The following is a 12,909-nucleotide window of genomic DNA, read 5'->3' on the forward strand; positions in this document are numbered from 1 at the left end:
CAGCTTTTCCAGTTTTAGTACCTCCTGAGCATCTACCTGCCCTTATGCCAAAAAGATTCTTTGCTTCTTGATTTATTTCACCAGTCTCTAATACTTTCATATTAAAGGAGTATTGACCACAGCTGACAAGCAATATTGTGAGTGTGGGGAAGAAGAAAGTTTTGTGTACATACACATTATGTGACATCATTCGTACAATGACACAGTATTGCATGTTATTTACAAAGTCTCCAGCAACAGATTTAATCATATTAAAAACAACCTGGAAGATGCAGGTTGTTTTTAAACATGGTGGATGTTGAAGATCTATTAGGTAACAGAACAAATTCTAAAGAAAAAATTAAGAACTGTCTCTTTAAAACAAAATTCACGTGACAATGTGCAGGCAAAGCATCTTCACATATGCTAAAAACATATCTTCTCCTTTACAGGATTCGACATTAAATACAGTTCCTATGCCTTATAAGCCATACATGCTTCTAAACTGTGAAAGAAGTTACGACTATAGACAACATTGCAGTACCTTGTCATCAGGCAGCACGTGCCAGATAGATACAGTCTTCTCCTCAGCTTCGCTGTTGATGGAGAGATACGAGGGCTGATAGATTTTGGTTGGTTCCAATATTAAAACCTTGTAGAAAAAAAAATAAAATTCTTAAAGAGTTAGTACAAAATAAGTGAAACATATGAAATCTGTACTAAAATCTGTTAAAACTTTACCTGTAGTCATATCATAGCAGGAAAAACAAAATAAGTAAATGGGATGAACAATAAGAGTTTTAGGTACTGGGCTAGTTTACTGTGGCTCACAGTAACTAAAGATATTAAAAAAATATATATATATCAATGCAATAAGATTTGGTCTAAATACAGCTACTGAGTAGATGAAGCCAACTTGCTATTTCAATAATGTTCTGCCAGGTCTTCACCATTTAAAGATAACAAAGCTCAGCTATCTGAGGAAGTATGATTTCTCATTAAAACTCCTTATATCTAAAATGTCCAACCTATAGTGCCTGCATAGAAGATTTCATTCTGAAGAATGGGGGGAAAAAAAATCTGCCTTTCACCAAACTAATTTTTGGAGTTTAAAGAATTGCTTTAGAAAGTAATGCTTGGTCTATAGCTAAGTGGAGGGGGGGGGGAAGGAAAAAGAAAAAAAAAAAAAAAGAAAAAAGATAAAAAGAAAAAGAAAAAAAGCCCATAAAAATCAAACATCTAGAGTAGAAAGTCTAGGAAAAACTCACTTATCAAATCTTAGTCACAGAAACTCCTACCGAGTCAATGAGTGCATGGACACATGACAGAAGTGCAAGGCCAAAGTCTGAAATGTACCATGGCATTTGTGACCAAATGTGTCCCTCTGCAGGGACTTAACACTTACAGTTGTTAAAATCTGCTTTAGACCATTTCATGAACTGGAGTCTTATCCTCAGTTATCCCTAGGTTACCCAACAAGCAGCATAATTTCTTCCTCTAATTGCTGCAGAGAAGATGATTACACTGAGGCCAGCAGCTAGGAGACCAAGCGATAGCTCAGCAACTACCAATTACCACTGAAGTCCTCAAGTTGAAGCTCTGAGAACTTCAAAAAGCTTGTTATAGATGTTATTTGTAAGCGTAAAGATGTTACTATGATTCATTTTGCTGTCTTGTTGCACGACGTGATCTTGCTTTCAAATAGACACAAATACAATCTTTTTATTAAGAAAATCACATATGTCTGTCTGCAGCACCAGTACAATTTCTCAGTCTGTTGCTGTTCAACACTACCATCTCCCTCATAGTTATTATCCCATTTACATCCTGAAGTCAGAAGAACTGCACAAAACAAGTATGCCCTTCAAGTACTGGGGGGTAAATTGTGACTACTACTTAAAACAAAAAGATGTATTTGCCAATGGTTAGCTGAAAGGAATATCCAAGACGTTATTTCTACTACAGACATCACTAATAAACAGAGCCAACAAAGAACAGCACATTTTACTACTCCAGGATGTGTTGTAAAAATCTTTCAGCAAAGTATTCATGAAAGAAACCATTAAAATAGACGTACGTTACAATGCAGTGTTGTTGAGATCTATTAACAGCTGGAAAAAAATATATAGATTTCAGGCTGTTTAGTCTGATTTAAAAACTCTAAGAAAGCAAATGCTTAATTGGCAGCAGACTATGTAAAAAGCATGTTGAGTCAGAGAGACAGAAATTCAATGTCTTTTCTTCAGAACAGAACTTTATTAATATAGTACTACCTGGAATACACTGCAAAATTCCACTTTATAAGTATATTCATTGGTAGCAAAAACTAAATAATAAAATTACATCCTGACTTATTTATTTATTTATTTTTTTTTTTAAACAGCATTTTATTGGAACAGATTGTGCAATTCCGTTGTAGCCATGTGAAATCAATTAAAACCAGTTTAGTATGCAGGCCAAATGGATTTCTTCTGGACAAGCAAGTTTTTTTTGTCTTGGAGCCCACAATGAAGCAGTGTTTTTTTCTTCATTTCCTACGTGTCACAATTAGAAACAAACAAGAAAACACTTACTGGAAATCTAACTACAGACACATCTGTCTTTGTGGCTTCAACAAGGAAGTCCATCCAGAAGTCCACAAGTTCCTGTTTGGCTGTATGTTGTTCAGGATTCAGTTTCTTAAAATGCTGATATATCAAAATAGTGTCTACAATAGACTTCAGGTACCTGTGATCAATAATACAGCATGTAAATAATAATGTCTGTACCTTTAATTCCAACTGAAGCACCCACCACTGCAATGCTAAGTCACTCAATAAGATTCTGGTTCTCTGGGATTGCTTTCAACAACAGCAGTTCTTCATTTTGTGCTGGAAACATTGCAGCTATGTTATCAGCCTGAGATCTGGGACGATCCTTTCTGCATATATGCCTGATCACATATGCTGCCTGCTATTCTAAACCATGAAAGCTTCCTGAAATATCTTTGTTTATAGACTGGCTATATGCAAAAAGAAATAATACTAACTCAGAGGGCATTTTGGGAATAATTCCATAGCTATATGTTGCCCAACCTTCCTTCTTATATCCTGCATGAAATACTGTATCTACCTTGTGCCAGGAGGCTCTGCTGCTGAACAGCAGGCAACAGGCTTAGAAGGAATTGCTCACAAGAGAAATCATTCCTGAAGTACAAACAAGCATGCTGTAATTTCAGAGTTTAATCCACAGATTTAAACCCCAAAGCACCAAGTACATAAAATCCTGACAAACAGGCATTCATAAACCTCAAGAAAACTGCCAGGAGACTCCCATGGAGTGCTATCCAGTGCCTCATGTATGCAGTGAAAAAAAGAAAGTGCTGCATATAAATACATTGTAAACAGCGTTTATAAGAAAACTGGTTAGAAAAACAATGTTGTCCATTTCAATAGTTTCTTATGCTATCTCAATATGTAAGGTCAGCATTCCCATATTTTAGCACATTCACTTCCAACCAACTTTTGGAGACAGATTTTCCTTCCTTCATAAAAAACAAACAAACCAACAACAAGAACAACTCCACACAGGCAGCCTTGATTGGCAGAGTGACACCTTAAGTCAGAAAGGAGTCTCAGTTCTCCTTTGCCAACAGGACCTAGACCTTGATGAGTGGACAACTGGCCCCCTACTTGCTGCCTGCATCTGAAGAACATGTTGAATCTAACTCTAGATTAATAACCCTTCTGTTAATTGGACTTTAATCTGCATTCTTCTCATCCACAATCAGATGCAACTTGTACAGATTGCTCATTCATAGTCAAGTTCATAAAATAGTTGGCACATGCAATAACCATCACAGTATTCCAAAGTATATCTGTGCTCCTCTAGCCAAGCTGATTGCACTCCTAGGAACACTTGGGCAGTTACAACTAATCCTACATGCCCCTACAACTTCAAACAACTAAAGAAGTACAGTGCCTACAAGAAACTTCTCTACCTCTTACCCTCAGAAGAGGATGGGGGCAATGGTAAATCTGCCCTTCTCAGCCACCAAAAAAAGTCATATATATCCCTGAATAAAGGTAGAAGGGGAAGAGACCTCCATTAAGGAAAAAGAACAATAAAGCAATACACGGACTAGCAAGATCTGTTAGCAAAATACACTGTTTTGTAAGACATTAGCATACATTATCTTTCTTATCACCTTACCATGCTGGTGCCTTTAGTTTAAATAGCTTTTCTGAAGCCTGGATCACTCTTATGTGGTCGTTAGCCAACATACTGGCTGCCAAGAAAGATCCCACTTCCCAATAGCTCTGCAGCTTCTCCAAGCTCCCCTTTTTACCAAGCAGGCTGCTGATCTTTACCCCTGTAGTAGAAAGAATAACAGGCCACAGAAACATACAAATGTCATTTTAAAATGGATGATTTCCATCATTCGAAATTCTGTTCATTGCTTAAGTTACTTTATCCACTCCATTTCAACGAAATAAGATGGAAATTATACTTACCAGTTAATGTTAAATGCTTTCCATACACCCTAGGTGGTAGCAGACTTTTTTTTCCCTCCCCCTCTTCCTAAAGACTTCTCAAGAAAGGAACTTTAAGACATCGCTGTCAGGACAAGGCCACAGTCAGATTACCTATGTTCTTGCATGGACCTCATCTGTAAAGGTACATTGGGGCCTTAGGCTACACAACACAGCTGTAAAAACTTAACAGATGCTGAACAAGGCACCTATTATGTTTTTTTTTGTTGTTTTTTGGTTTTTTTTTTCTGTTTTTGTTTTGTTTTGTTTTTTGAGACTTACAAGCCCCAAGCCCCAGACTTACCTTTATAGACAAGGTCCCATGCAGAAGGAACAGATGATCCACTGGCCTTCTTCCAGCAGTGATGTTCATTAATTTGCCGCAAGTCCTACCCCAATGAAAGACATCTATTAATATTCATAAGCCCCTCAGCAACTCAAGACTATGGAGAGCCTCAGGCCTCATTTTGACCTGCTAAGTTTTCTGAAAACTACAAGTCTCCCCGTGGCCTTCAGGGTGAATTTTTGTTCACAACTACTGCACATTTATAGCTAACACTGCCTGCAAATGAAATATTTTCCAACCTACGGGACAAGCCTTATCACCACAGTCACCTTTTGTTCACTTTCCCCATACCACTCCACTACAGCAGTTTCCCCTCCCATATCACCTTCTGTCATCCTTGATATCTAAGCTTACTATTCATGTGAGGTTTCAATGGAACTGTTGACCTTTTTTTCCCTTAACCGTCATTAAATAGCTAGCAAACTGAACTTCATTCTGAATGCCACAATAAAACTAACCAAAACAAATTTATTATATTAGCTAAATTTCAGTCAACAAAATCCATATTGTTTTGTCATGTTGTTTACATTTCTATTTTACCAACACTAGACAAAAAAAAATAGAGTTTTACACTTAAAATACAAGTGCTCTATAGTCTGTTCATATCTGTATTTCACTTTGTGCTCTCTTGCTAACAAGTTGTCATGCTTGAGTAACATACAAAATAAAGTAATACTTAAACGTAAATAAAAGCATTAGCTGTCTGCTTCTTAGAGAAAAGTTTGTTTGTTCTTGAAGAGAAAATATGCAATTTTAAGACTGCAGCCTCCTTTTATCACTTCTCTAGCTTATTTTGATCTCATTATCTTTAAAAGTTTTTTGAGAGTACAGGAACAACCAGGTGAAGACAAGACGTTCTCTTTGTTTGCAATAAACCCGGCATTCACAAAAACAACACAGCATCACCTGAGGTCCAGAACATTTCATCAAGAACATTTTGCCTTAAAAAGACATGGGCATAAACACAGAAACCGTTACTGTCAGAACAGTCATTAATGCCATGAATACACCCACGGCTTGAAAGAAAATAATATTCAATAACAAGATATTACCAGTTAAAGATTACTGTGAAAGCTTTATTTGTAAACTGCTTTCCTTGCTCAAATATTGACAGAACAATTTGTATTATTGGATCCTTTGCATACTCTGCCCAGCCTGCAGAGATCATTACTAGCAATGCAAAGTACTATGTTTATGTTTTGGTTTCAAAGTTCCGTTATTTTGCACAGTTAAGAAAACAATACAGTAAAGAAAATATGATGAGCACCTCATTAATGCTCCACTCGATCATTTCATGTGAACTATTACGCTGACAAGTATAGGCAGGAACTCTCAGAAGGTGAATTTTTGATCTAATGCAAATGGATTAAAAGTTTCTTGGTTGCTGGAGTTACTACTTTATTCCCAATGTAATCAGATATGCACCTTCTAATTACAGCTTCATATACCCCCTAAAGTGCTGTTAAGTACTGTATCTTTCCTTAGCCTTTCCTAACCTACCAATATTATTTCCATACAATCTGGACTGAAATTCAGCTAGTTTCACCTCTGTCCTTATCTCCCACCAGGAAACAGACTTTCTCTAACTTGTACATACTATAATTATGCTACAGGAGGACGCCACGCTGAAAGCACTACTAAGCAAATCTGAGTGCTGTTAATGAATGGTCTTATACACATATAAATACAAAAAGGTGACATCAAAAATATGACATAAGCATGAAAAATGATTGAGACTGAAAAAAAAAAATATATATTTAAATATATATTTAAATATATTATATTTATATAATATATATTAATATATATTATATATATTAAATATATATTTAAATATATGTATATATTAAATATATATTTAAATATATATTTTTATAAATATATATATATATATTTTTTACAATCCCTGATTTTCCTAAATTTTGTCAAAATCATTAACATCAATCCACTATAAATGAAATATTTATTTGTCCTCAGAATCCTGCACACTTCAAGCCAGCTGACAAACCTCATCATATTAACACGGACCACAGTCTTATCACCTATTACCATTCACCAATGAGTAAGGTCTATTGCTGTAATTGAAATAATCTTTTAAGTATTTTAACAATATTACTTACAACAAAATAGACACTAGTAGATCCCTTCCACTATCTAAAGGCAGTCTACAAGGAGATCAAATTGGAAAGGGACTCTATCAGAGGGTGTAGTGACAGGACAAAGAGTAGCAGTTTTGAACTAGAAGAAGGTAGATTTAGATTAGACATAAGGAAGAAATACTTTACAACAAAAGCAAAAGGAGACCTAAGGGAAGGTGTCTCTACCCACAGCAGTTGAACTGGAGGCAGATGATATTTAAGGTCTCATCCAACTCAACAATTATATGATCACACAAGGCACCATCTTTTAAGAGTTCTCAGCAGACATCAATTGAATATCTATATAAGAAAGACTGGCACACTAACAGCTTCTAAAGAAAATTAAATTCCTTTCTCTCATCCTCAAAAAACCCAACCAACCAACCCCACGTATCCCAGACTAAACCAATCACTACTCTTCAACCAAACACAGCTACAGGATATTATTTCTCTACGTAACTCATCAGCCATAGATGGAACATTAAGTAGGAAGGAACCTAAATTTCTGTACTGTTCTCCACACAAACAGTACAGCAAGCATTGCACAAACTCACAAGAAGATCCCTACAAATAATACTTAAATTTCATCAGTATAATCAGTTCACCCAAATCCAGTCGGCCATAGCCTGCATGCAATTGATGTTTCTTCAGAATTCAAGGACTCAAACTACCCAATAAATATAGCTCAGATTCACTAAACTACCCCTAATTTAAAGCTATGCCAGCTGAATGAATATTTCCAAATGCCTCAGAGGAAGCAAAATGTGTGTGCATATGGTTTGGGTTTTTTTGCTTGTTTGGTTGTGTTATTTAACCACTTATGCTGCCACAAGAATTAAAATTTCAGTGTAGACTATGAAAGCATTCTATTCAATACAAAAAGAAAAATCTTGTCCGCTCACATAAAGGCAAACAAAGTTGGGGGCAACTCTACAAAGCCTACCACATCCAAATAATCACCTTCCTTAATTCCAGAAAATTTCAATTCCACTTCTATTATCCACATGAAAGTAATCATCTCTGAGCTTCCAGCTCAAAAAATTATTCTTTATCTAGAAAACTATTTTCAGAGATGCTCTTACACACACCTTACTTCTAAACTACTGCAGAGACTCATTACCAATATCCTTTGGAGTAAAGAACAATGCTTCCTTATCCTCAGGAAAAAAGGGATTTGCAGTAAGTCATGAATTGTGGACTTGTGGACTTTCTCCAATCTTGTGGAGAAAAATGCACGTGATCTCCCTCTCAGGACTTCCCTGAAAGGATTCATGGCTAATTTTGACTTTATATTCTCTTCAAATACAGCAAAGCCACCAATCAAATCACAAAGTGGGCCAAAGCTCCAAAAAAACCTCAAAAACAGCATCTGAAGAGAAGTGTGGCCCTTTCTTCTCTTAACCCACTCCAATCTCAAGCTAAGCGCATTCCGACCACTCTTAAATTTTTTGCCCGTATTTCCTAGTGATCCATAGGTGTTTTCTGTTTGTTCGATTTTTATTTTTATTTTTTTCCCCAGGAATGCTAGCCAGATCTGGACTCCTCCTTCAGGCATTCCTTCCTTCTGGCTCACAAAAAAAAAGACATCACTGCAAAAAAGGGCTGCCAGTTTTCACCAGGCTCCAATAGCCTGTTAAGGCCTTCATCCTGGAATCAGGTCATCACGACAGTGCTCACCCTCAGCCAGGTGGGATCAGTGGTGGTTGGGGACGCTAACTTAGATGTTCACATACTCACTGTCGAAGCACTCATATGCAACCATCAGATTTTCTTTTTTCCCCCCTTGTGAGAATGGATGGTGTCGTACTTTCACTAGAAAGCATGTTCACTATGAATTTGCAAGCTGTAATTACCAACTTTCCGAAGCTCAAAAGAAGTATCAAAGCAATGTCCAGCTGCCAGAAGAAGCACTGCATAATTGATTCCTGACTGCAGCGTTGGCTCTGACTCAAACGCCTTCTTGAACCTAGAAAAAACAAACATACAAGTTTGCTTTCTAAAAAACGCAATCTAGTAGAGACATAATTATACTTTTAGGTTCTGTAGGTGCTTATCTTCGGTTTACATAGCAAGAATCCATGGAAACAAAAATACTGTTTTCTGTACATGCTTTTTGTCTATTTTTAGGAATGAGTTACTTACTTGAGAGTTAGTTACTTATATATGCATCCTCTTTCCTTTCCCTTTACACAAGAACAGACCCTGGTCATCCACCCCAGCAAAGTTAGTATCTTACTGGATTTACAGTTTTTCCACTGAGATAAAAGAAAATAGTATTACCAACTTTTAAGAGACCTGTTTCAGTTATATTTATTAATGGACTCTTTAATTTCCTCTTAAATATATGGATTTTCACTAACTTGATACTTCAGATCATGGATCTGCTCTGGTGACATAAGCATATCAAAATACATAAACACAGAAGCAAGTGACACAAATGCCTCATTTCTGGCATGAGTACCCAAATTTCTCTACTTCATCAACAAATGCAGAGCTTCAGATTTTATAAATAAACTAAACTTCTCCAATGCGCATCATCAAAAGGTGGGAACATGCGTGCTGTCAACAATGTTAAGCATATAGGCAAAGGAGGCAGAGATGAACTTAGGCATACAAAAAAGCCACTGCCTGCAGAAGAAATTCATAAACAGCCCTCAAAAAACAATGCACTGATTTGAAAACAAAGCATCGCGTGTAGGCAACAAAAAAAGGCCATATTCCCTAACCACAGGGGACTGTGAAATTATTTCCTAGGATCAGAGAGCTTATTACTTCCATTACACTCAGTCCTTGGCTTCTTTAAGCTTCAATTGCAAGTAGCATCCTTCACAACATAATTTTTGCAACATGCACAAGAAAAAAACAATAGAAACCAACAAGAAATTCACAGACAAAATAAAAATGAAAACATGTAATTATTAACCTTCTACAAATGAAAATAACCACTTTCAATTAGCATTCGCTAATTGGACTTGTTTAAATTCAGCAGGTGCAATGGGATGTGCACTGACAAGCCCTACATGACACAGAAGTAATCAATGTTGCAGAAAAGCAGACAGGTTTAGAAGTCGTCATGTAAAGATAGAGGTTGGCTTAGATGACTCCACTATAAAGGCCTTTAAACAATTGAAAGCTGACATTTAGGAAAACGTTGCAATACAGACACTGAATAAGATGAGTAGCAGTAAAAGGATCTGAAAGAAGACTTGATAGCATTGGTGAGTTTGATTTACATTGTCAGTATGCAACAAGAAAGTGTCAGTTAACAATTAGACTTTCATTTCTCGTCTCATACTTTCATCACAGATGCCTTTTATTCCACTTTTCAGTTGTCAGAAAAATCACACTTCCTGCATTTTATTTTTTTTTCTCTAATCGCACAAAGTACTCTGACATCATTAGCTGTTGCAATGAACACTTTGGTTCTGCTGCCAAATTCCTATCTAATGCAATTCAATACATTTCTCTAAGACTTTATCTCAACATAAACTAATTCAATTGTGGAGGCATTCCTGCACACACCTTCTTCTGCCCCCACTGAGGCCAGGGTGCAGCACTGGTAGCAGCTTTGCTCCCAGCCAAGGGCCACCAATTCGTTTATGGTTTAACCCTTCAGCCATATGAAGCCTGCCATATGACTGACCCAAGAATTCAAATCAATATTCAACATAAAGTACAAACAAAAAGCAACTGGCCCACCCAGGACAGGTTCCAATCAAATTCCAGATCATCTCAGTTTGGTCTTACTGGCCAAAGACTTCAAGGATTATGGAGGGGCTGGCCTGTCAGCATCCTACCCATGGCAAGAGCTGAATTTGTTCTCCTTCCCCAAGCTGTTATGACTGCAATCATTGCACCTCATTGAGGTAGATGAGCAACATGACTGACAGATGCATTTGTTAAAAGCATGTTAAAACAGCTGTGTGAAACATCCTAGTAAGTAATTATGCCTACTAAACACATAAACTCATCTGATTATGTTTGAAAATCTTGAAGTTTATCTGTTCTTAAAGCAGTACAAATGAGGAAAAAGCAAGATACACTATCACAGATGTAAGTTCATTTAATTTGTTTTGTCTGTGGTGATGCCTAGTACTGGATGAAGACTACAGTTTACTTTTTGTATCACCTAACATTAAACAAAACATTATTTTACAATGATTTTGAAGATTTCACAGGAGTTTTGGCTTAGATAAATTCTTTAACTCAAAATTATGAAATGGGAAGGGGGGAAAATAACATGCTGCATTCTTGCTATTGCAACATATTTTAGGAGTCCAGTAAGCATTACAGAAGTGTAAAACATCACCAACAATTAGAAATTGCACATGTATTCTATGACTGCAGATAGTGAATAATTATGTATTTCACCAAAGGCAACTCTAATCTGAAGGTTACTGAAAAAAAGTGAAACAAGAGGAGAATCAAGCTTTCAGTTCTAAGCATTCACTTCAACAGTTAGCTGATGAGCTCAAGAGCAGAACTAGGATCTGATGTGGAGGATATGCACAACAAGTATTTATCTATATTCTCTTTCTGGACTGTAACGGAAAAAAGCAGCTCACCCTGGCAAAAGTATCTAATGCTGCCATTTCAAGTATGTTTCCTTTGGAAATTGAAGGCCTGACACAGACAAGAGACAGAAGACTTTTTTTTTTTTTTAAATCCATTCCATATAAAAGTTGGCATTTTAGCACATTCCAAAAGAAAAAGAATGATCATTTTAGAGGCAAGTACCATAAGAATTTGTACTGCAGTCCACTGTAATACGCAGACGTGATATGGTGATGATGGGGTAATAAACCGTTTCTGAGCATGAGTTTATATTCCTCATCAGCAAGAAAGCAAAAAGACAAAAATGGTACTTTCTAAGCATCAGCACAGTTATACTTTAGAACCTTTAAGCATAGCTTGTAAATATCTACCAGGCTGCAGCTATGCCTATTGATTCAAGCCTGAATAACATCTGGACGAGATTCCTAAACATAATGCAGAAACAAGAGAATTCACATTTGACAGAAAGGAGAAAGGTAAGCTGTGATGAGAGCTACCTCAGCTTCCAAGGCTCTGAAGAACTTGAAGAGCTTTATGGAAGCAAATGTACAGACAACATAAATCTCTCATTCATTACAAGTACGACAAGTAAGGCCCAGATTAGAAGACTCAGCATAACTATCAAGAACACAAAATATTTGGAATGAAAGAGAGTTGAAGTATGCTCTCATTAAAGGAATGTTTTCTAAAGCTAAGAAAAACACATAGACCAGGAAAACACTACTCACCAGAAGGTCCCTTTGTCTCTGCTTTCTGTATCTATGAACCCAGATTCCAAAAACATATCCTTGTAAATGCGACCAACCAGGCAGTACATATCTGAGGCTACTTGATCTTCTTGTTCTACTAAAGGAATCATAATTTCTAGAGCTTTCTGTCTGTCCCCAGGCAGATTTCGTCTATTAAAAATAAATATTCCAATAAAAAACAATAATGTTAACAAGGAATACCTTTTCGTGACCAATCTGAATATATAGTTATTAATTTAAAGATTATATACATGATTTTAAATAAAGATGTAATTGTAGACTAATATATAAATATATGTAAAACACGCTCCTAGATGCAATAGATTATTTTATAAACATGTTTAAAACAAAGATTAAGACACTACCAAAAAAAAAAAACTTCTTAATAAAAGCTCCCAAACATGTTTTTTCCCTCAAGATCAGCTAGAGCAAAGCAGTAACAGCAGTAAGAATAGCTTTGAGAGCAATCCTTAGGGAGATCAAACAATACTTATTTACAAAATGCAATGCAAAAGCTGCTTCAAAAGAACTGTCTCCTGTTTTTTCTTAAGTTGGCTCATGCTATCAGATGTTGCTGTTGGTGGTATGGCAGTAGAGGCTGAACCTTTTCTTCAACAATCTGCTACGTGCTG

At 36.4% G+C, this 12,909-nt stretch overlaps 1 protein-coding gene across 2 annotated transcripts in view; it reads right to left on the minus strand.

Annotated features, from left to right (window-relative positions):
- MAP3K5 (mitogen-activated protein kinase kinase kinase 5) overlaps positions 1-12,909 on the minus strand; it is a 90,879-nt gene that overhangs the window by 33,540 nt on the left and 44,430 nt on the right. For both annotated transcript variants that reach the window (XM_072333159.1, XM_072333160.1), the window contains exons 7-11: positions 12,257-12,427; positions 8,828-8,940; positions 4,171-4,330; positions 2,553-2,706; positions 524-631 (exon numbers count right to left, since the gene is read on the minus strand). In XM_072333159.1, coding sequence (XP_072189260.1) covers positions 524-631; positions 2,553-2,706; positions 4,171-4,330; positions 8,828-8,940; positions 12,257-12,427 — 706 coding nt within the window. The remainder of the gene's footprint in view (positions 1-523; positions 632-2,552; positions 2,707-4,170; positions 4,331-8,827; positions 8,941-12,256; positions 12,428-12,909) is intronic.

The sequence above is a fragment of the Excalfactoria chinensis genome, chromosome 3 (genome assembly GCF_039878825.1).
Source record: "Excalfactoria chinensis isolate bCotChi1 chromosome 3, bCotChi1.hap2, whole genome shotgun sequence".
NCBI lineage: Eukaryota > Metazoa > Chordata > Aves > Galliformes > Phasianidae > Excalfactoria > Excalfactoria chinensis.